At 36.2% G+C, this 25,628-nt stretch overlaps 1 protein-coding gene across 1 annotated transcript; it reads left to right on the top strand.

Moving 5' to 3' along the window:
- Positions 1-1,458: 1,458 nt before the first annotated feature.
- impdh2 (IMP (inosine 5'-monophosphate) dehydrogenase 2) lies at positions 1,459-16,613 on the top strand. The gene is made up of 14 exons (XM_059333719.1): positions 1,459-1,934; positions 3,923-3,971; positions 4,758-4,859; positions 4,968-5,042; positions 5,471-5,677; positions 6,571-6,658; positions 6,803-7,002; positions 7,878-7,968; positions 8,086-8,181; positions 12,772-12,915; positions 13,645-13,789; positions 14,372-14,515; positions 15,895-15,978; positions 16,217-16,613. Exons 1-14 carry the CDS (start codon positions 1,837-1,839, stop codon positions 16,236-16,238), a joined length of 1,545 nt encoding a protein of 514 aa, XP_059189702.1. The 5' UTR covers positions 1,459-1,836; the 3' UTR covers positions 16,239-16,613.
- The last annotated feature ends 9,015 nt before the right edge of the window (positions 16,614-25,628 follow it).

Raw genomic sequence — 25,628 nt, 5'->3', positions numbered from 1 at the left:
ATACACACACACACACACGCACATACACAAACTGTTTGAGTCTTACTTTATTACATTTTTGTAACGACTTCAAGTAAATATTTATAATTATTTTCCAGCAGTCACAGCAGTGTTGACACGTGCTGAATAAGCCCATGCAACCTCTGACATTTTCATGCTGGCCTATTTTCCAACAGGGCCCAGCGTGTGTGCTATAGCCTAATATAGTGAAGCATACTTGCTTGCCAAGATGGTATTAACTGATCACTATACACTGCCTGACCTTATGTGTGTGTGACCCAGTTTCACCTTCACACAGTAACCTGGAGTTTGGGGAGGACTGCTCCCTCAAGTGTTTATTCTGAAGCAGGACAGGGAGGCATTTCCTCTTATTAAACAGTTCTATGGGCCACTGTGAAATAGGATGTCATCAGGTAAAGTAGAACACATTTTGTGAAATGTCCAATTTCTTTCCAAATTGCAGCCCAACAAATAGTATGACACAGTTTGTGGAGATGCAGTGTATGTTAAGGTGCAAACTAGCTTTATTTTACAGTGGTACAGTTTTACAGTGTTTTAAAATAGGGTAATTTTACTTTTGATATTTCCGTCACTGGTTTTAAAGACAATTAGTAACAGCCTAAACTATTATGCAAAGCATGCAGGGATCTTGAGTTCTGTATGCCCCACTGAGCTGACTCTTCTTCAGATATGACTGTAAAAGGGATCATCCCTATATTCCCAGGATCATATGTTCCTCAGTGCATGTGTGTCATTTGATATAAATAACATTGGAAGTGATTGGTAAGGGCTATCTTTGCAGTTCAAATTGCAAAAGAACGAAGGGAGATTGAAGTTTTAAATGTCCTTTGAATTGTTAACATGCAACCACTGTGGCATTTTACTGCTTTTTATTAGATAGTGACAGGTAGAAAGGGGAAGACAAAGGGACCTCAGGCCGGATTCGAACCCGAGTCCGCCGGACAAAATATTTGAGGAAGTCATATTGGGCTTTGGGAGACACTGATCAATATTGTTCACCATTTTTGGATGTGTTAGACCAAATACCTATAATATACAGTCATGGGAAAAAAATATTATACCACCCTTGTTTTCTGAAAACCGCACGTAGACACAACAAATACATTTTCAGCGCAACGCAATTTAATTATTTCACGTGGTGTGTTCATGTAAAATTAATACTTCATCTCCTCTCTGCTGGTAAAAGTTTTATACTGAAAAAGGTGAGAAAGAATGACAGTGAAGTGTTTATCCTTCATGTCAGCTCGCTTAGAGCAGTTTCAATGAATTTAACGTAAAAATCACAATACGGGCGCACTACATTATATAGGGACGGCTGGTTTGACTACGGAGAAGCGAATGACGGCTCACTTTGGCTCACTTGACCGCAGTTTTCATCTGTAGTGACAAAGCTGAGGGGGCGGGTCGGCCGGACGTGACGTCAGTGTCGGAAACGCTGTCAGACGGTAATAATGCACGTGTCTGAGGGAGCCGTAACAGAACATGAGCGCTCAGCTCCCGCTGTCATAGAGGCCTGAAAAAGCGTAAAATAAACGCAAATAGTAACATTTCCTGCTTGGTTTCAAGCCGTTAACGGACGGCAGACGACGGGAGTGTAACTGGCTGGTCAGAGAGGCGCGGAGCGGGACGACGGTTGGACCTCTAACTGGCCGAGAAGGAGAGAGCAACACACGGGGCGAGGGAAGAAAGTTCTCGGTCTCTGATACCGGGCCTGTGTGTTTCTTGGCTGCCTGTGTAGCCTCATAGTGCCATATCGGCTTAAGTTAACTTAATTTCGTAGTAGTTTAACACTGCAAGGACTGGTATTTGGACGTTATGGCGGACTACCTGATCAGCGGGCAGACCGGTTACGTACCAGAGGATGGGCTGTCGGGTCAGCAGCTGTTCAACGGAGGAGACGGACTCACATACAAGTAAAGACACCATAAACACTCCTCTTGCCAAAACAACGGCCAGTTTGGTAACTTAGCTCAGTTAGCTTCGTGTGCTAACAGTTGACTAGCTCAACTGTATTTGACGAGTTTTCACTGTTTAAATTAGTGTCCGATTTGGGTTACAGTTACGCTAACTGGTGCAGGATGTTTCTCTGTTGTCCAGCAACTGGAACTGGTTTTGTTCAAGTCAGCCATCTTCTAGTGACAGACGGTGACAGTTTAATTATTGATTATTCAATTAATTATTTGCATGAAACATACACAACGAAACAGCCTGCACCAGTAACTGTATCCCAAATCAGACACCGTTCCGCTAAGATTCTATCAAACTTTCACATTACCTACTAATATAAATGATCATGGTATGCTTCCGATTAATTAAATGGTGTGAAACTAAAGTCCAACTTCGTATCTTTCTAACTGGTCTCGTCAAAGTCACCAATTATTGACTATTCAATTAATTATTTGCAAGAAACCTTCACCACCACCCCTTTTAAAAGGGATAGTTCTTACAATGAGTCAGTCTGCAAAAATTCTGCTTGCTAAATTTTCTATTATGCAACCATTAACATTGTTATTATTAATGGCGCTAACGTCAAAGCCACAGAATAACTGGTTTTCTTGGGTTGATACTCCTCTTTGTAAACCGCATTCATGTTTAAAATTGGTAGAGTCGCTTTAAATGTCCAACGCAATCACTAATTTGCACTAGAAGTTACCAGAGCCCAAATTGGTGCCTCATATTTGAATTCCTTACCAAATAGTATTAGTATCCCAAAGTATGCAACTTATAACATTAAACTGGAGAGAAAACAACATTTGATATGGTATCTTATTAGCATAAATCAGAAGTTGCATGGTAAATCCATTGAGTAGCTTCATTATAAGGAGAACATTTGCCGGCAATCAGTCTTACAACGCGTGAAAACTCGTGTGTAGTCTGAAGTACAGCCTCTTGGAAATGAAACGGGGGACACATTCCTTCTGTACACACACAGGTCCCAAATTTAGATCCTGGCTTACAGTCCTGTGTTGTTATGCTGTACCGTGTGGACCATGGCTATAGTTGGCTCTCTACACAATAAAGCATAGTAGTGCCTAGTACTGACTAGATTTAGGTGCCTATTTTAATGTACAAAATCCCAGATTCTATCTTCGATAGTATATGTATGTATATGACTACCCCTTTTTCTACAAAGTTATGTTTTAAAAATGCCAAATTTTCACTGTTTTCTTCTACACTTTGTAAATCAAATAATTAATCAATAAATCAGAAAAATAAAAACAAATGAGAGCTATTGATGGAAGTACTCTATAGTATAGTAGTAATTGTTTCTCATATTACACCATATGTCTATCTTCAACGTGAGGGCTTATTGTATACTACTTGGTCCAACCATTACAAGAGTATTCAGATCAAAATAAATGATATGAATAAGGGACAGACAATGACAATTACCATTACTATTAAACAGTAGTAATGGTTAAATGGCTGACATCACTTATTTCACATGCTCTCACACACTGTCCCTTCTTTTTTGGTCCCCTCCTCACGTGGGCCTCATATAGCAACATGCATTGCGTTAAAGTTCTTTGCAGAAATGTTTCACACACTCTCTTGAACTGTAACATGACACCTTCTGAAGATTACCTGGAAAGAAATTCAAGTAATGCCATGTTTGGAGTTCGAGAAGTTACGTCATATTTTTCTTTGAAAACCTTCTTGGTTTCCTATTTCTGAGCTGGAAAGCATGCGTGCCATGCGTGTATTTTGTGAGGCACATGTTTAGTCATCACATTTTATAATTTTATTCATCATTCAGATGGTTTAGTTTTAAGGCTTTATTTATCCAATGTGAAATTCCAGATAAAAAAAAAAATCTTTCATGTTTGATTGGCGGACCTGTTAGGGTGGACAAGTCTTGTAATGAGCTGTTTTAAACAAATTTTTCTCATCTCTCCTTCAGCGACTTCCTGATTCTGCCGGGCTACATCGACTTCACAGCAGATCAAGTGGTGAGTCGTGATGAAGGACAAATATTTACCAACACATAAAATCAGATTAACGCTGCTGTTGTGGTATTAAACTAATCTGAATTTGGGATAATGTCCGGGATGGGAGCACATGAGGTGAGAGTCGGGATTATCATCTGCGTGCCTCTCATCAGGAAGGTTCCCTGAATTAGGTTTACAATGCCACCAGAGGACAGAGCAGGAAATGATGGCTTCCCACTGTGATATTTATGGGACTATGGTTTTCCTTAGTAGAGAAGAGTGACAAAACTTTAACAGGACTAATTCCTATATCATGCACAATACCAGGACCCAGAAATTGAAGCAACTAAATGGAAATCGGCCATTATTTTTTAAAATTCCATCAATTTTTCAGTGTGTTTTTCCTAATGCAACTGTCAAAATGCCCGTTACAGAACATGGACAAATCGCTTAACTATTCACGTTGTATTCCGGAGTAAACATCTCAAGAGTTAAGAGACAATCAGTGCCTATGTCCTAGAGGTTTGAATCAGCAAAGGCCCCACGATACGATTTTATCCTGATACTTGAGTCACGGTGCGATTTTAAGCATTAAGCGATATGGTGAGTATTGTGATAAACTGTTAAACTAAAAAAATATCAATAATATTGCCACGCAAAATATCGCAATACTATACTGTATCGGCTTTTTAACCCACCTCTACTATGTCCACTTCTTTTATATATATGTCTATGCTCAGTCGTAGTTTCTCAGTGCGTTAAAAGGTCGATGTGTGTCAAATTTCCTTCTGATGTCTTTTTGTCCAGGACCTGACCTCAGCGCTCACTAAACAAATCACCATGAAAACGCCCTTCGTCTCCTCTCCCATGGACACCGTCTCAGAGGCCAACATGGCCATTGCTATGGCAGTAAGTACAACAAAGTATAAACACACGTTTCCTTGGATTATATAAGGCTGTTTGTTGTTCCTGTGCTATCACGTTAGCAGTCTGTGACACTGTATTGTCTCCTCCCAGCTAACAGGAGGCATCGGCTTCATCCACCACAACTGCACTCCAGAGTTCCAGGCCAATGAAGTTCGCAAAGTGAAGGTAGTGATGAAGACAATCTGTCTTTTTTTTCCTCTTTAAACCTCTCATGTTTTTATTTCATTTATTTCCTTTTTTCTTCAATATTTTGATGTTCTTTTATGTCATCTCACGTCAGCTTTTCTTTGTCTTTCTCTATTTTTTGCTGCTCTCAGTTTGAAAGATGTAGAAGTATGTTATTTCCCTGCATCCTTTGCTCTTCTGATGTAGAGTGTAGGCAGTGAAACGCTCACATATTTTATCACCAACCTTCCCCTACTGAATCCTTTGCATCCTTTCCTCTGCTGTTGCCCTCCCTTTCTTTCCCTTGCTCGTTCTTTATCTACTCCCCGTGTGTATTTCTTTCTGTTTTACACCATCCTTCTCCTGCTGCTCTTTATTGTCACACACCCCGTCTTTTCCTCACCTCCCTCCTTCCCTCTTCCCTCCAGCGGTATGAGCAGGGCTTCATCACAGACCCCGTGGTGATGAGCCCCAATGAGCGCGTACGGGACGTCTTCCAGGCCAAGGCTCGCCACGGCTTCTGTGGAATCCCCATCACAGACAACGGCAAAATGGGTGGCAAGCTGGTGGGCATCATCTCCTCCAGAGACATCGACTTCCTGAAGGAGGAGGACCACAACCTGGCACTGAGCGAGGTGGGTAGAGGTTATACATGCATCATTAGCTAATAGTAACTAAGAGTTCTATGGTGTTGGATTCAAAAGTATTTGGAATTGATAAATTACTAGTAAATAGCAGATGTATTCAGTAGTGAGTAATTTAAACTTGCTGCCTGATCCATAGTCATTTTCAAGACTGATACAGGAATATTTTACAGCTGAGTGATGAACTTGTTAACAAAGTTGACAGTAAATTAAACAATTTCAAAACTTTACTTTAAATTATTCTGAATAACTATAAATACTACAAAACATAACTTGGTGAAAGTTTAAATAGTAATGATAGTAATAAAATGGTAACCTATAAGAAATACATGTTTTGTGTTTCAGTGACTTACTTCTTTTGCACATGTGCCAATATATGTGGTTAAACTATCTAAATAGTGAATGACCTTATTAGCCAGGTTAAAAATCAAATAATTAAGTATTGCAGTGGTTGTAAGAATGTGACAGAAAATGTATCTATTACTGTTTTGGCAGTTGATTGTTTAAGTCAATTTTGCCAAACAGATTTTTCTGTTTTCAGCTTCTCAAATGAGTACAAACATGTGTTTTTTTTGTCATATGATTGTAAACTAAATACCAGTTATAAGTTATTTGGTTAAAAAAAAAAACAGCTTTATGAATACATAACCTTGGCCTCCAAAAAATGAGCAATTTTCATAATTTTGATTTATGCTGAGACAAAGAGAAACTGATCACTGAATAAGATTTCCTTATTTGTGTATATATGGATCAGCTTTTCTCTGTTAAAGCATCACTTCTTATCGCACTAAAATCCCTTGAAAAAATTAAAAGTAGGTACTTTCTTTGAAATCTCTCTATTGATTTCCTTTATCAATGCTGTGTGTGTGGCACTGTGTCGACAGGTGATGACGAAGCGAGATGATCTAGTGGTCGCCCCTGCTGGAGTGACATTGAAAGAAGCCAATGAAATCCTCCAGAGGAGTAAGAAAGGTGAGGAGGATGTTGCATTTATTATTCAAGACTCTTGTGCCACTTCCTTTATCATTTCAGTAAGAAATGTGACATCTGCTAAATGACATTGTAGATAAAACTGGTTAACTTTCATCCAGGTTAAACCTATGATTCCTCCTACAGGTAAGCTACCTATTGTGAATGAAGAGGGCTCCCTGGTGTCCATCATCGCCCGCACAGACTTGAAGAAGAACAGAGACTTCCCTCTGGCCTCCAAAGACTCTCGTAAACAGCTGCTATGTGGCGCCGCCATCGGGACGCACAATGACGACAAGTACCGGCTGGACCTGCTGGTGCAGAGCGGGGTGGATGTGGTTGTACTGGTGAGGAGGACTTACGTACATGTTTTAATGGTGGAGACTAGAGATTTAGGGGACTGGGATCAAACTGGCCTGCACTTATCTAATGGGGTCCATTTAATTTGGAAGCACTTACTGATTTGTAATGAGTTTACTGGATTTACTTAGTGTGGCAGCAGTGGTATGCGCGCACACACACACACACACACACACACACACACACACACACACACACACACACACAGACTGTACACTGTTAAACCTGCTCCCACTGTTAATGAGAGGTGATCTTTTTGATGATGTTCCACATGGAATTACAACCTTGATCTCTCAACTGAGGGAGCAAATTTAATGGTATGCAATGCTATGGATACTCTCCATTTTATTTATGTTGTATAAAAGCTATAAAGTGTACAAATTCAAAATAATGATGCTCCAGAAATATAAGATATTACTTTATTCGTCCCGCAGAGGGGACATTTAGTTGTCACAGCAGCTCAAGATACAGACACATAGATATAGAATCACACATAAAAAGGATATATAAAAGGATATATAAAAAATAGACATATACATACATTCTATACACATTTATATACATACATTTCTGCTATGTGGCATTTATTATTAATATATATTTTTTGTGTTCGTTTGTTTTCCCGAAAGTACTTTGCATTTTAAAGATATTTCACATCAGAGAAAATGTATTTTAGCATGTTAAATAGGTTAAAGAAGTTGTTGCATGTAGGAGTATGAACATCAATGAATAAATACATTTAAATATATGCAGAGATTTACACAGTATAGTATAGGTGGTATATGAGATATATAATATAGAAAAAATGCATGAGGCCTAATGTGGATGTATGTCATGTCATGTGTTGCTTCTGTGCCTGCAGGACTCATCTCAGGGCAACTCAATCTTCCAGATCAACATGATAAAATATATCAAAGAAAAGTATCCAGACCTACAGGTCATCGGAGGCAATGGTAATTACGCTTTTCTTTAACTTATAACGAGAAAAGGTATTTCCAAGTGGTCACATTGCTTACAGTGAGAGATGCATGCTGCTGTAACAGCCTCTCTGTCTCCCCTATCTGCTGCAGTGGTCACTGCAGCCCAGGCTAAGAACCTGATCGATGCCGGAGTGGACGGGCTGAGAGTGGGGATGGGCAGCGGCTCCATCTGCATCACACAAGAAGGTGAGTGGCTGATTTCAACAAACGCAACTGGCCTTGTGCTCAGCAGCCATCAGCAATCGTGGAGCCTCTAATGTGGTTGTTGTATCTGCCGATCAAGGAAAGGAAAGACCTCATTTATCAAACGAGCGTAGAAACGAGCGCAGATCTGATATTTCGTCTTACGACAGGGTTCACGTGTGATTTATCAAACGATCGTATCTCTCCAATCACAGCATAAGAATGATCGGCTGTTGATAAATGTGGCGGCTTGAAACAATTGTAATTAAAATGCCATGCCCTAATATATACCTGATTCAGATGGCTCACCTCCAGAGTTTACGACACCGAAGGACGCAATACGGCCAAATAGAAAAAAAAATTCTCCCTAAAGCCAGCTTTATTAGCAAAGTGCACGTTACAGATAACAGGAGCGATATAGACATATTACAGAGATACGCAGCGACGGAGGTTTATGAAATAAAAGTACTTATAGTCATAAACTCAAGCAAGTTCACTGAATATTTTACATTTGGAGCACAGACTTTAAAATGATCACAGCTTTTTGGTTGAAGGAGGTAAACAATGTTATAAAGTAAGTTTTAATTCCATGCCTTCTCAGAGGCAGAAAGTGAAACGCTGACGTCCAACAGCTGCAACACAACAAACTAGTTTTGTTTGGCAGCATAAAAAGTGAAAAGGAAGAAAATCAGTGGTGCTGTCAGCAGAGTAGCAGTGGACCATTAAACTCCCGGCAAGGTTTGAGTAATTCATTTATACATTGTGATATATAAAGCCTTATAATCTATATAATATCCGAATATTGCTATTATTGTGATAGAGATATATTATTCACCTCTTTACATTTATTTTAATTATGTCTTAGTTAGAGAAGTGTGTGGCAGCGCTGATTTAAAATGTTTCTATTCGGGCAGCACCGCTGGTGAAGGAGACGCTGACGCTCCGGTGTCGGAGCTGGATAAATAGCAGAAGACAACAACATTTAATATCCTCGGCTAGTATTCTGTTTAAAGAATTTCAAGGTCGCAGGGTGTATTTATTTTAAATTATATTTTAATGATAAGTGATGTAGCCTAAACAATGTTTTGCTTTGTCACCATTAAAAAACAAAACGCCAAAGAGTTTTATCAGCTCCAGGCATCGATACAATAGTCTAAGATCAATTCTCCGACTCAGACGTGTGGACTTCACGCTGACTCAAATTTGCATACACAAGCTGAGAGCAGACGTGAGATCTGATCGTACCGTTCGCTCACCTCCAAATTGATAAATGCCGAGACTTGCGTAGAAATGATCTTACGCCCACTTTACGCTCACTTTTTGCCGTACACTCGTTTAAAAAATGAGGGCCATTGTGTATTTGTTTAGCAGTGGATATCAGGATACTAAATATCTTTTGTGCTTGATAATGACATGATATCAGCTCAACAATGGCATGAAATTGATCGTTTGGGTAAAACATTTGTTGCTTTGAAGACAACTGACTGTGTCCAGGACTCTTTAGGAGACTCAGATGGAGAAACGAGCATGTTGGCATTATTTAGGCTGTTTGGTCTTCATTGGTAAAGTGTTGTGCAGACTTCAGGGCCAGTGTATGTTGACATTTCTCACCCCCGGGAGTCCGTCTCTTACCCTGATTACTTTAGCAGGTCAAGGTTGTTAAAAGAAGACGAACTATGACTTGTCAAGACTTGTGTAGTCTGACATTTCTCTCAGCCAATTCACGTCAGGTATTAAGATCGAGTTTACGTTGTGTGACCATTCAGAAAGAAACTTTTGGCTAATTGTGCAGTGAGGTTGCCCCAACTAAGTTGTCATCGGGATATATTTAGCTGTGATTTTTCTGGCATAGTTAAGAAGTTTACAGTCGATGTTGTTTGTCTCTGTGCTTCTTGTTGTCTCTGTATTGTCTCTCCTCATCTTGTCCCAAGAATTCCTCTCGAATCATTGGCCGTATTTGTTCTCGTTCATTTTCTTTTGCTCATGGTTTTCTTCACTTTTGTCTGTCATCTTCATCTTATTGTCCACCTTCCTGCCTCCTGCCCTTTTTTTCTTCCTTTCTCTTTGCTTTGTCCCTCTTATATTTCTCTCCCCTACTTCCAACCCTGTTGTTTGTATGGTGTGTGTCCATGTCCAGCTCCCCCCAGTGTACCACCAGCAATAAAGCTCCACAGCCCCAAAACCCCAACCATTGTTACGGGATACTCCAGTAAGTTCCCCCCCGCCCCCCTTTGGCCTGTGCTGGGCTCTCATTGGCTCCACTATCACAGTGTGCCCGCCCTCCCCACTTCACAGCCTGCTGCATTGATTGGTTAACAGCTTTGCATCGGTAGAAGTAGTAGAAGTAATAGTCATAGTTTTTTTTTGAGAGAGAGAGCTGGCCTTGGGTGTTTTGAGGTTTTGGGGTTTTGCTTGTTTCTATGTGCTCACTAATCTGTCAGTCATCCTGTGTGAATGTTGCTGTTTCTCCACCCATTTGACTGACCTCATGGCCTCTGGTCTTGATGATGTCATTAGATTGAGACACTATACATTTGTGTCCTTTGGTTGCCTATGGATTCTCGGGTTGCGAGATATGCAAAAATGTTTCAACCAGCCACCATCAGCCCATCAATTAACGTATGCCAATATATTTGTGCAGGGGTGTGTGTAGATGCACAGTGCCTGCCGTGCAGCTGCTCTTTGGAGGTAGACCATTAAATTACAAAATAAATGATAAAAATTGCCCACCCCCTAGCCAATTGTCAACATATGCCTTTAAAAAATACAACTGATCATGTTGTGGCCTTTTGTGTGCTGCTCTTGTGACAGGATTGAAATTCATTGGCCTCCACGCATTGTATCAGTCAATAACATATGGCATTAGAATGAGTGGCTCAGTAATGTAGTTGGCAACCACAGGGTGTCTCTGTCGAGCAGAGGTGGTGAACCTGCCGAGGTGTGCGGGACCAGGCAGGTTATGCTTCAGCCAGCACCTTTGCTTCATATTATCATCAATATCAAGTAGGTCTTGTTAAGCCTGTTGTGCCATGTTTTAATATATGTGACTCACTTTCTAATAGTCACCATGGTATATTCAAATTTTGCAAGTGCTGCCTACTGTGATTTCTGCACCCAAAGTGACATACTTATGAATTGTAGCATGGCTGTATCAGCACTCGCCTGCTATGTGTAGTCTGAGCAGTATTGGGGCTGAGAAAAGATGATGATATTTTATTCTCCTTTGATCACATATTTTCTGAAATTATGTACAGAACAGAAAAAGGATCATGTCTTGTAGCTTGAAAGCATATGACTGCTGTTCGTAACATTTCATTTCTTAAGGGTAGCAACGATCTCACCTCCAACAGCGAAGATGCAAACTATAATTAAAAAAGGCAGGATAAGACTGATCAAGACGCTTTGGCTGCTGTAGTTTTTATTAGTAGCAGAGTCCACCATTTTGGTCATATATTCAAATTCCCAACTCATGCTAACAAAATGAGCTTGTTTAGTTACTCTGTAAACAAGTACACAATAATTATTACAATAACAAAACCATTAGAATAAATAAAGCAAATAAATCAACTTAAACAAGAATAACTTTAAGTTAAAAAAATGTGATGAAAGTGATCATTTAAATTGTCCTAACAAAAAGGGAGTAAAGCTTTAGTTTGTTCCGTGGTTGCAGGTGCACAATAAGAAAAACAGGATTTTCCAATTTGAGTCACAGTCTGCACCTTGAGTGTAATCCAATCCTTTGGGCATGATTGATAAGGGCCTACATTTTTAAACGGTTACAAAGTAAACATCTCTTCTTTTAGACCATGACGATCAATAGACAGCTGGATAATTACAGCGACTAGGTTTGGTAAGTACCGTGCAGCCCCGAGTTCACAGGAACCAAAACAACCCGGCAGGTGAAAAAAGGAATTGGGGAGTTTCTTTCTGGTAAATTTGAACCTTGGTGTCCCTTGCTCAATGATGTGCAAGATGAGTGGTTGGCGACCTGTAGACGTAATTAAAATTGATGAGCAGTCCCCGTTGAGTAGAGGCAGGGTTTATTATGACAGATGGGTTCTGAGTTTTAGTGTGGTGTGGGAACTGTCTGCTGACGTGACAAGTTTAACTTCCTTATTCTCACTTTTCTTTAACATAACAACGGAAAGAGACACGTTCCCAGCCTGTCCACTCATTCATTGTGTGTAAGATTTTTTTTTTTTTTTAACATCACTTGAATCACTGGGAGTTTCCACCATGCATGCTTTTAATAACTCGGTTAAGCTCTGAGCTGAATTGTTGATTTCTGAGTTTTTGATGTCAGTTAATCACATCAGCCAACTGATGATTCCTGGTTCCAAATGTTGTCTGTATTTATGTTAAAGACTTGGTCTTGTAAACCTATAATGATGAAATTGGAGAATAATTTTCCGGTAAAGATGAAAACCAGCATTGTTGGTATTTTGCTAGCTTCGACCGTGGTAGGTAAAAGGGTCAGTATGTAGCACAGGGTTAGCCAGCAGTCCTAATGAGACTAGAAACTAAATTCAACAAGTGTACACACTTTCTCACATCATTTTTTTCCTCCTTTATCCCTCTTCTCCCTCTCTTCAGTCCTGGCGTGCGGCAGACCCCAGGCCACAGCCGTCTATAAGGTATCGGAGTACGCCAGGCGTTTCGGCGTGCCGGTCATCGCTGATGGAGGCATCCAGACGGTTGGGCACATTGCCAAAGCCCTGGCACTGGGAGCATCCACAGGTATGGATAGAGGGTCGCTGTGCAAGAGTGAGTCATTGAAATATTTAGATGATGGCTTATATTTACAGGTGCATCTCAGTAAATCAGAATATCATAGAGAAGTTTATTTATGTCAGTAATTCAATGCAAAAAGTCGGAAATAGCACATTATATAGATCCATTACACACAGAATGAAACATTTCATGTCTTAATTTATTTAATTTCTTCTAATTATATTGATTATGGCTTACATTTAATGAAGACATAAAATTCAGTTTCTCAAAAAATGTAAAATGACAAAAGACCAATTTTAAAAAGTATGTTTAATATGGAAATGTTGGCCTCTGAAAAGTATGTCCATCTATATGCACTCAATACTTGGTTGGGGCTATTTGACTTGAACTACTGGAAATGTACTACTGGATGCACCTGTGCATCTGAATACAGATTTGACACAATGTGTAGTAAATAAGAAGGGTTTTTTGGGGGGAATTTTTTTCTGTTATGTTACATTTTCAAATCCATGTCATAAAGAGGATTATAATTTGAACAGTAGATTTTCAGATTTGGATTATGTAGTTTACTGCCCTCCGTGTGAAACCGGATTTATGCTGAGTTAAAAAAAAAAAAAAGCAGAAACATCAGCCTTTTACCGCCTTTTACTCATTTAAGCCTTTTAGTAGTCATCATTCACTTCTAGTCTTCTACTTAACATCCACTTACTAAGCCCTCTCTGTCTCTCTGTCTAGTGATGATGGGCTCTCTGCTGGCTGCCACCAGTGAAGCTCCAGGTGAATATTTCTTCTCTGACGGCATCAGGCTGAAGAAATACCGCGGCATGGGCTCCCTGGATGCCATGGACAAAAATCTGGGTTCCCAGACCAGATACTTCAGGTACAGAAACACTAAAACTAGAATGAAAGAGTTAATAGTTGGGGAACGGCGCCATAAAAGTAATTGTATGTCATAACAAAGCAGTGGTTTCATCCTTAACTCAAAGGAGGACAAAATTAAAGTCTAGTGTTCCCTTCCCCTCAGTAATGCCCCGTCTCACCACAATGCGGTCAGAGACAATTCTTTGCTAGTTTTTCCCAGATGGCAACACTTCTTTCTTCCTCATTCAAATGTCAGTGGTCTGAGCACATAAGACATTACTCCCCTGTGGTGAAGAATGACGGACCAACTAGAAAAAGACGAAGTGGCAGATATTTTACCCATTAATACTTATGTTCAATCTTTAATTTGGTTTGAAAGTAAATATCCCGAACACTCTGAAAAAGGAGAATATTTCAAATTCAAACTGATCCATAATTCACCTCATGTTCAGCCACCAGGGGGCAGTGCACACAAGGGACAAGATCATCTGCTTTAATTGTCTGAGAGAGACAGGATACCTTACACAGACTCTTTCTATGCCACTAACACCATACCACCATATTACTCACTTCTTCTTTTTTCCCTCCTTTCTCCTCATAGCGAGTGTGACAAGATTAAAGTTGCTCAGGGTGTTTCTGGAGCGGTGCAGGACAAAGGCTCCATCCACAAGTTTATTCCCTACCTGCTGGCTGGCATTCAGCACTCCTGTCAGGACATCGGATCCAAGAGCCTCACACAGCTCAGGTAAAACACACAAGCAGACGGATGATTATTTTAAACCGTCAAAGGTCACAGAAGAAAAAAAATAATGGGAAATGCATGAACACAGAAGGGGGATTTTTCTCTGTGATTCAAAACTTCCACTATCCTTCAGAAAAAAGTAGGGGATTACGATTCTAATGTAACTAATTGTTATATAGCCTTCATGAAAGCATGGACTAATAACTGGTGAAAAATTTCTAAAATGCAGTCAGTGGCTACCCATTAGGTCGACCTATTAAATCAATTTATTACAACCGCCAGAAGTTCTGTCTTTAACAAATATATAGTGTTCGCTTTTTGATAAATGAGATGAATGATGATTATTATATGTCATACGTAAAAGATTATGTTGTACTCGACTTCTTTATACTGTGAAGTGTTTCAAATATTTGTTCTCCCTATCTGCATAGACAAATCAATCAATATACATATTAAAAATAAATTATAATAAAGTATGACATTAACTAACAAAAAATCCAGTATACCATGACAAAAAAACCCAGTAATTTATAGTTAAGTATGCCATGAAAAAAGTCATAGTATATAGTATGCTATTAAAAATCATAGAATATTATGCCAAAAAAGTCAGTGTATACTGTGAAATACATTTTTTTTTTTAAATATCATATAACATGCAGTGAGACAGTCATAGAAGAGTATGCCATGAAAAATTACAAAAAAGGCATTTTATAATATTATAATTTTATATCATTATCAGTAATTAAATTCAAAAAGTGGAAATAGCACATTATATAGATCCATTACACACAGAATGAAACATTTCATGTCTTAATTTATTTAAATTTTCTTCTAATTATAATGATTATGGCTTACATTAAACGAAGACCTAAAATTCAGTGTCTCAAAAAAAAAATAATATTACAAAAGACCAATTTTAAAATGAATGTTTAATATGGAAATGTTGGCCTCTGAAAAGTATGTCCATCTATTTACTCATATATGGCTATTTGACTTGAACTACGGGAAATGGTCTTTTCCATCATATTCTAATGTATTGAGACGCACCTGTATTACGTCATAAAAAAATAGTGTAGTGTGATTTATAATATGAAATAAACATTTTTTCTTTCATTTCATGCCATACGATTCTACACTAGGCCATGTATAATATGCCATAAAAACGTCATGAAAAAAGTAGTGCCATTGCCAAATTTCCTATCCTATAAATATTGTGTTGTGTGCCATTGGATATTTTACATATATCCCTTTACAAGTACATAACCATTCATTAATTATTAGCATGGTGATCATACTGTATGGCATATGTTGCAGTATGGACATGTTGTATTTCTTCCCCTTGCTGTGTGATGTGTGTAACAGCATTTCTTTCCTCCCGGCAGAGCCATGATGTACTCTGGAGATCTGAAATTTGAAAAGAGAACAACATCAGCTCAAATGGAGGGTGGAGTCCACAGCCTACACAGGTAGATACACCAGTGTTTCTCCAGCTTACATTCACTCAACTTAGTCAATGCAGCATTGTTGGTCAGTTTTATATTCCATCTTCTTAAAAAGTTCTTAGTCTCATGTCTCACACCAACCACATAAACTTTCAGTTAGACTTCCTTTTTAGCGCCACCACTCTGTCTTAACAGGAAACCTCAGGAAGCATCATGGATAACTGATCTTTCCCTAACTGATCAACTCTTTGTTTTCCCACAGTTATGAGAAACGTCTGTTTTGAAAAGAAGCCAGCCGATAGAGACTCCTTCCAACGGACACATTATGCAAACACACTACATGCCAGACCCTCTGACATTCATACTCTACTCACACAACTAATGTCTCATAAAATTAGTCTTCAATGATAAGCTCACACACACTCAACTCTTCCAAGGATCCATCAAGTCTTCCTGCCAGTGTCATCTATGCATCGTCTGTTTAGTGTAGCTGTGTGTGGGTGTGTGTGCCTGAAGGAGGGGAACTGAGCATTTATCAATCAGTGCACGTGTGATTGAGTCCTCCAATGCCTTTCATGTTGCGATTAAAATAATGTCTGGTGTGTCCATTTTAAGGCAAAACAGTTGCCCAAGAATAAAGAATATGTGTTTTTCCACAAGCTGCTGTTGTCTGTCATTTCTATATTTGTCTTTAATTTGAAAAAATATTTTTCTTTACTGGTTTACTGTTTCACAGAAAAAAAATCATCTACAGAGTTACTTTATCAACGAAATCAATGGCTATATTCTCGTATTACTTGGAGAGGAGAAGCATATCAACCGGAGACATGCTGCAGCTTGTGTTCTCTGATGAGACATTGAACTTGCAGACATGAAAACATTAATCCCCTTATTCAAGTTACTATGACATTTATTTTACTTTTTACTAAACTGAATTGAATTGTCAGTTTAATTTTGTCTTAAAAATAGATTGAAAAAATAATGTAAAATATGTTGATTTGTCAAAAATGGTCAAATTTTAAAATGCTGAAAATGAAATTATAGTGTGTTAATACATATTAGAACATGGTTTGTCCATAAATGACAAAAAAAAAATCCATATTATGGGATGTTAAAAAATTTGACAGAGAAATTACTATAATAGTCTATTGATTCAGTTACATTTCGTCTTTAAAAGCATAAGGAGACCAACACAACAGCTAAAAGATATGCACGAGTCAAGTTGAAGTGTAATTTAAATTAAAGTTTATTTTTAACACTGCTCCAAAGAAATGTACAAGAAAGGTTCACAAAAGGGTGGGGGGAATGGGATGAAGTGGTGGTGCCAAATAATTGAAATGAACTAAATTATATGTAATATATAAAGTATTAAGTAATATATGTAAAATATAATTACTTTATAATAAGTCTCAAATACACATTTTTAAAAAGGAGTGTTAAACACTTAAATACATTTATAGAAAAATCAATTTGAGAATGTTTATTCACTGAAAACAAAATATAAAAGCTGAAAGAAGACGTTTTATTTACTGCACTCTGTTTGTGCATTACTATTAAAACATTTTACAGCAATGCACTCCACTACATTTTGAGACATCTATTGTACTTTTTATTCCTCTACATTTAGCTGACAGCTTTACTTACTTTTCAGGTCAAGATTTAAAATGAAAAACATGATACATTTAAAATGATTACCCATTTTTATAAATTAAACCACTTAAAAGTTTATTAGGTAGTTAAAGTGAGCAGAGTGGAGTCATTTCACAGTGTGGTATTAGTACTTTTACTGAAGTAAAGGATCTGAACACTTCTTTTTTACTTCTTTACTTTTTTTTTTTTTTTTACATGTTTTTCTTTCTTTATTTTATTTTTATTATTTTATTTAAATGTTTTATTATTTTTTAATTTTATTATTTTTTTATGATTATTTTTTCTGCGTTTATGCGCATGCGCGGTTTTTTTCGCTTACGCGCATGCGCAGTAGCGGAAACAGCCGCGCATGCGCAGTAGCGCAGAAAAGCCACGCATGCGCAGAAGCGTAGAAACACGCGCATGCGCAGTAGCGAAACGGTCGCGCGTGCGCAGTAGCGCAGAAAGGCCGCGCGTGCGCAGTAGCGCAGAAAGGCCGCGCATGCGCAGAAAAATAATTTAAAAATAAAATAAAAATTAAAAAAAATTAAAAAGAAGAAAAAGAAAAAAGAAATAAAGAAATTAAAATAAATGTAAAAAAAAAAAAAAGTAAAGAAATAAAAAAGACAGTGGTGGAAGAAGTGTTCAGATCCTTTACTTCAGTAAAAGTACTAATACCACACTGTGAAATTACTCCACACCGCTCATTTTAACTACCTAATAAACTTTTATGTGGTTTAATTTATACAAATGGGTTATCATTTTAAATGTATCATGTTTTTCATTTTAAATCTTGACCTGAAAAGTAACTAAAGCTGTGAGCTAAATGTAGAGGAATAAAAAGTACAATATATGTCTCAAAATGTAGTGGAGTAGAACTATAAAGTTGCATAAAATGTACATAAAAGTACCTCAAAATTTTACTTTAAGTCCAGTACTTGAGTAAATGTCCATAGTTACTTTCCACCATTGCTACCTGCCTCTTCTAACTTATACATATCAGTTAAGAATCCTCCTTCAGAAACTGTATGAGGATTAAAGGGATAGTTTGTGCATTATTATACAAAACTTGGTACAATTATTGTCAATGCCCTCCTGAGGATAACCCTTTAAGGTTTTATTGATCGGCCCCTAGGTGGCACTGTGGTGGCAGTCTAATTTCATATTTGGTACCGTGGCCACACTATAACACTTAAGGCAATGAAATTCAAAGGGGTGGTATAGACTGGCCCCTGTAACGCACACACCGACGGCAGCATGCCCCGACACCCGTTCAGTACTGCTTGTTGTTGTTGTATCTTATATTGTTGGAAAACCTGATGAGTCACCTTTATCACGAGGTACAACTTGTAAGGATCGTGTATTCGTGGAATGAGCAACACAGCTAAACGTGTGGGTAGTGCTAAAAAATACGCAAAAATCCCCAGCAATATTCTCCTGTTGGTTTCCACTGCCAGGTGTGTGACCTGATTGGCACCTACAAATGTGGCCAGGTTGGTGAGCAAGGAGGTGTCAAGCCGTTGTTGCTGCGTATGAATCTTCCACATGCTACTGAGGTCCCTGACTGTGTAAAATGAATAAAGTAAAATGGTCAATGGTCAATATGTGTTGTTTTTTCCTTACTACTGTGGTCCAGCAAGCAAGTCAAAACAACAGTGAACATCAATAGGAGAATATTGCAGGTGATCATGGCACATTTTGTTTTGGTTCCTTACAAGTTGTACCTCGCAGTAAAGGTGACGAATCAGGTTTTCCAACGATAAAAAATAAAACACCAATTAGTGATATTAAAGTGGAGAAATAATTGACGAAAATAATGTTTGCAAACTTTTTTGAGGAGTTTAGTATTACATGAAAAAGTCACAGACTGTGAATGTGACTCACAGTACAGTATGTAAAAAAAATAATTTAAAAAAAAGTAATGGATAGTATGCCATACAAATATAGTATCATAATACCATAATACCATACCATAAGAGTCAAATTATAGTATGACATAAAAAGGTCATAGTATAATTTTTTATGACAGAAAAACACCGAAATTGGACCAAAAAAAGCCATAAGTATGTTGATTTTTGTTATATTCATATTAAAGTATATTAAAAAAGTGTTTCTATATTATGCAATAAGGAGTCATAGTATAGTATGCCATAAAAAAGCCCTATTATAGTATGGCACAAAAAAAAATTAAAGTATGACAAACTGTTTTGTGACTCAAGGAGAAGCTGAGCTCAACACAGAAACTAAAAATCTATTTCAATAATCACTTTAGAGAAGCAGAGGCTTCAGATAACAAACTGCATTACTGCTGAAGTGTTCGTTAGCCGACTGAAGGACAAACAAGGACAAAGCGTGGGAATGATGCCCAGGCTTCCTCATCAGCAAACAAACCTTCTCTGCACCTTCCTCACCTTGTCCTTCCTGCTGGAGGTCTCCGGGGAGGATCAGATACTCTGCCAAATTCACCGGACTTTCCAGGCTGAAACCCAGACAGTCACACCTGTTCCACATCATCCATCATGTCACATGCTAATTAACACGCATGGAAAGGGTCAGGTTACAGGCCTCAATTAGCACAATTTAGAAATATTTTAAGACTTTTACATTGGAGACGAAACGATGATTTATGAAAATTATTACTACCACTGAAAGCTTTAAAATTATAGCTTGAAAATATTATAGATTAATGTACCCAGCACTATATAAAGAAGTTAAAATTAGCTACACATTTTCCAGTTCTTACATTTAAGTTGCCATAAAACAGTTATGTTATATTCTACCATAAAACGGTTTTAGTATATGAAGCCAAATGAGATCATAGTATAGTGCGGCAAACATTTTGTAAAAACGCTAGTATATTATACCATAAAAAAGTTAAGTATATAATGCCATAAAAGGTCATAATATAGCAGGACATTATATTATACTATGCTATAAAAAGTCTTAGAATACGGACAAAGTTGTAATATTCTTTGACATAAAAAAGTCCTATTATAGCATACCATAAAAAGGTTAAAGTATATCATGAATTGAAAATCATAGTATTATATATCATAAAAAAGGTAACAAAACAGTATGCTATATAAGAGTCACATTATTGTATACAATAAAAAGTTTTAGTATACAATGCCATGAAAAAGGTAATTTATTTATTTATTTATTGCTACTTCATATTTCTACTCCACTACATTTCAGAGACAAATGTTGTTGTTTTTATACACACTGATTCAAAAGCTTTAGTCTAATTAAAACTAGATAAATAAATTAACTAAATATAATCAACAAATTATGATGTAATATTACAGATAAAAGTATGCAGCACTATGTAAAGAAGTTCAAATTAACTACATAATTCCAGTTCTAATATTTAAGTTGCCATAAAACGGCTATAGCTTGAAAATATTATAGATTAATGTACCCAGAACTATATAAAGAAGTTAAAATTAGCTACATATTTTCCAGTTCTTACATTTAAGTTGCCATAAAACAGTTATGTTATATTCTACCATAAAAAGGTTTTAACATATGAAGCCAAATTAGATCATAGTATAGTACAGCAAACATTTTTTTAAAACGTCATGGTATGACATAAAAAAAATTAATATTATAGAAAGCTATAAAAATTAATATTATACCATAAAAAGGTTTTAGTACATAATGCCATAAAGGGTCATATAATAGTATGACATTAAAAAATGTTTAAAGTCATATTATATGCTGTTATATGCTTTTATATATATATATATATATATATATATATATATATATATATATATATATATATATATATATATATGTATATATAAAAGCATATAACAGCATATAATATGACTTTATATATATATATATATATATATATATATATATATATATATATATATATATATATATAAAGTCTTAGAATACTATGCCTTAAAAAGTTGCAATATACTTTGACATAAAAAGTAATATTATAGTTTACCATAAAAAAGGTTTAGTAGGCCTATATCATGAAATAAAAATCATAGCATTAAATGCCATAAAAAAGGTAACACCATAGTATGCTATAAAAGAATCATATTATTGTATACCATAAAAAGTTGTGGTATACAATGCCACGAAAAAGGTAATTTATTTATTTATTGCTACTTTATATTTTAATTCCACTACATTTTAAAGTGGAATGTAGTTGTTTTTATCCACTAAATTGATTCAAATTTTGATAACTAATCATAATCAACAAATTATGATGTAATTTTATAGATTAAAGTATGCAGCACTATGTGAAGAAGTTAAAATTAGCTACACATTTTCCATTTCTAACATTTAAGTTATGAACACAGAAATGCTTCAATAAATATAGTTAAACAGTATAATATATGTTTTTCTGAAATAAGCTAATTTTGAATGCAGGACTTTAACTTTTATTTGAATAATTTTACATGAGGGTATTGTTACTTTTATATTTTTACTTAAATAAAAAAAAGACAGCAGTACTTCTTCCTCCACTGACCATGACTGTATTACTAGTGAGATTATTAGTAAAACTCTTGATAGTAGTGGGCATTCTTTGTGTGCAACACATCTAAATACAGACTTTGCATGAACCGTGAACAACAATTAAAATTAACAAGGAATTTAAAAAAAATGTATTTAAATACATTTGATATGTGGTGAAAATGTAAGGTCAAATCATTCGTAGTTTTCTGAGCTATCCAACCAAATCAAATAACCACATAGGGTTAAGTTTGAGAACAAAAAACATAAAAATTAAAGGCAAAAATGTGGGCAAAAAACTAAAAACTACACATCAATAAAAAAATATAGCGGGTTATTAAAAGCTAATTATTTAGGCTCGCTCACCCAACTTACAAATAAAATTAAAAAAAATGTCTCTTACCTCTGATCGTATCCGGCAGATGGATTTGGTTTTGTTGGTCCAGGATTTGAGATGTTGTGTTTTGAATTTCATTGTGGTACTTCACAGCACTGTAAAAAAAATTGCATGTACAAAAAAATAATGATAATTAATTGTCTGATTTATGATTCACCGACCAAACTGTCAACCAGTTTCATAGGGTAAATATGGAACATTTACAGTGAAAACTCTTCACAGTGGAAACAGTTTTGTAATCTGTTCCTGAAAAGCGAAGACTATAGGTGAATAGGGTAAAATAATAAAGAAATAGACAATCGTTTTTTTCAATACAACTTTTCTAAAATGTTTAAATATGCAAGTTAGCCATCATCTTAAATGTGTGCTAAGTTGCATAGATTTCCAGAACAGAAATCTAAACTTGGTTGAAGCCAGGTTCAAAATTATTGTTTCAATTTGTTGACATATTAGAGTAAAAACTTTTTCACTGAAGGAATTTTAAATATCTTTCAATATATATTTATCTGCATATATTTTAATATATCTATTCATTAATATCCATACTACTACATGCAACAACTTATTTAACCTATTTAACATGCTAAAATATATTTTCTCCAATGTGCAATATCTGCAAAATGCAAAGTACTCTCAGGAAAACAAACAAATACAAAATATATATTTATAATAAATGCCAAATAAGAGAAATGTATGTATATAAAGTTTATAGAACGTAAGTAAACGTCTTATTTTTTTATATTCTTATTCTGTCTTCTATATATCTATGTGTCACCACTTTTTCCACACCACAATTTCACCACTGCGGGATAAATAAAGTCATATCTCTTTTTATTACTCCACTGATCAGAAAATTCTGTCACAGCCACAAAAAACAATTTATATTTTTTCATGTATTTAGGAATATAATGTTCTATAAATAAGGTATGAACAGGTATTGATACATGAACAAATTCATCCATAAAAACCTTCACGTGTATATATATATATATATATATATATACAACAAAAATAGCTCATAAGAGTTTAATTAAAGAGCCATGGTTTTCTTGATGATAACCAAAATCATTATCAAGAAAACCATGGAAAATGGCTAGATATCAGCTATTTAATTAAACTATTATGAGCTCTTTTTGTTGTTATCATTATATTTGTCCAAACAAATCTATCTTTAGTTGTACCAGACATTAAAATGAACAAGAAAGCAAGAAGAAAACAAGGGTGGTCTAATATTTTTTTCCATGACTCTATATATGTCTGAATATCTCCTATATGAAATCTTTGAAACTTTTAATTGAAATGACACCTCATCAGTACAGGTATCATAAATAACCTCCAACTTCAAATGAAGACTCACTGCTTAAATGTGTAAAATGAACATTTATTTTGAACCTATTTGAAATAAATGTTCCAGACAAGGTGGTAGTAGTTATGTTTCTCCAGCAGGGAGAGGGGGACGGGGAGGGAGTGGAGAAAGGAAGGAAAGGAGGAGTTTTGGCTGAAGAGGAGAAGTGAAAGTGAAATGAATCTCTTGAGTATTTAAAGAGGAAGTTTGGACTCTCTGAGCTGTTGGAAGACGGGACGGCAGATGAGGACAGGCGGCTCTGAGATGTTGGTGAGACTTTAGATATTTTTCTTCAAACTTTATAATCACTAGATTATAGATACTGCTGTCTTCTACTTTCACTTTGCTTTCACTCTTTCAGTTCTGTCCCTATTCCACCTCTCTCTCTGTCTTTCTCTTTCTCCTTAAGCTTTGTCCTTCTTTTCTTCTAATAAAACCTTGATTTACTGCTTGTAAATCTGCTTTTGTTTGTTTCCTCATCCCTCTCATTGTTGGAAAAAACCTTGAGGGGGCTCATATCAAGAGTTCAAGTGGGAGTGAGAAACTGAAAGTTTATCTAAGTCCTCTCTTTTTTTGTCACCAACTGCCTCTTTTCTTTTACTCACTTTTCAAGCTTTTTGAAGCTTTTGAGGACAAATGATAGCAGCTTTAAATCGGGTCTAAAAGCTGTTTTTAGCTCCACGGTTAGTTCTACAATACAAATGTCTTCCTTGATTTTTTCTTCTTCAACTGTCTCCTTCCTTTTATCGTCTTATCAGCTCTTCCTTGTCAGGCTGACCTCCCGTGTCCCTTGTTGCTTGCTTTCTTTTTCTCTCTGTCGATCAAAAGATGATGCACAACAGGTTTTTCAAGACAGCACGCCAGTACAAGAGGTACAAAGAGCAGTTTGTAAGTGTGATACTGTCAGTGATAGGTCAACATTTCCTGCTGCAACACTTAATGGACAGTCTTGGACAGGATTGGTGTCTTTATACAAACTTGTTTGTCAGTTGGGAAAACTTTCAATTTTTAAAAAATGTAAGTAAACTGTCTCCAAAACTAACTTGCTTTTAATTTCTTCAGTTTGTTTTTTATTCCGGCTTCGTAAAAAGTAGCTGTTAGACTATGACAGATGAGTAGACAAGTATTTTGTGGTGTTTTCAATGTGCCAGTATGAATCTAATTTCTACAGGAAGATTAAATAATTTGTTTAGATACAAATGTCTGAAATATGGTCTGACCAGCAAACACAATAAAACCTATTTAAGCCTATTTAGGCCTAATTTTTTTCTATAATATATATGTAAAATACCACTTGTATATTTAAATATATGTATTAATTGACATTCATACTACTACATGCAGTAACTTAATTAACCTATTTAACATTGTAAGTACTCTCAGGAAACAAACACAAATATATATATATATTAATAATAAATGCCAAGTAGTAGAAATGTGCATATGATGAATGTATATGTCCTATTTTTAAATTCTTTATCCTGTTTCTATATCTATTGAGCTGCTGTGACAACTAAATCTCCCCACTGCAGGATAAACAAAGTCATATCTTATCTCATCTTAAAGCAGCTGTATGCAGGTTTTATGACCTCTTAACTACAAAATGACTTTAAATGTCTATTGTGCTCACATTTGTACAGTGATAACATAAAAAATGTCAAAAATAGTCTCTTAAAAATTGATTACATCTTAGAAAGTTATTCTAAAATGTACTTACATTTCAAACAAATTGAGCCATAATTTGATGATCATATTTTATTTTAATAAAGAGCAGGTTTGTGAATACAGGGGCTTCAATACCATTATATACAATCACTGCTTTCATAG

This window comes from Centropristis striata, chromosome 5, assembly GCF_030273125.1.
Source record: "Centropristis striata isolate RG_2023a ecotype Rhode Island chromosome 5, C.striata_1.0, whole genome shotgun sequence".
Classification (NCBI taxonomy): domain Eukaryota; kingdom Metazoa; phylum Chordata; class Actinopteri; order Perciformes; family Serranidae; genus Centropristis; species Centropristis striata.
This window is presented reverse-complemented; position numbering and strand designations above follow the sequence as displayed.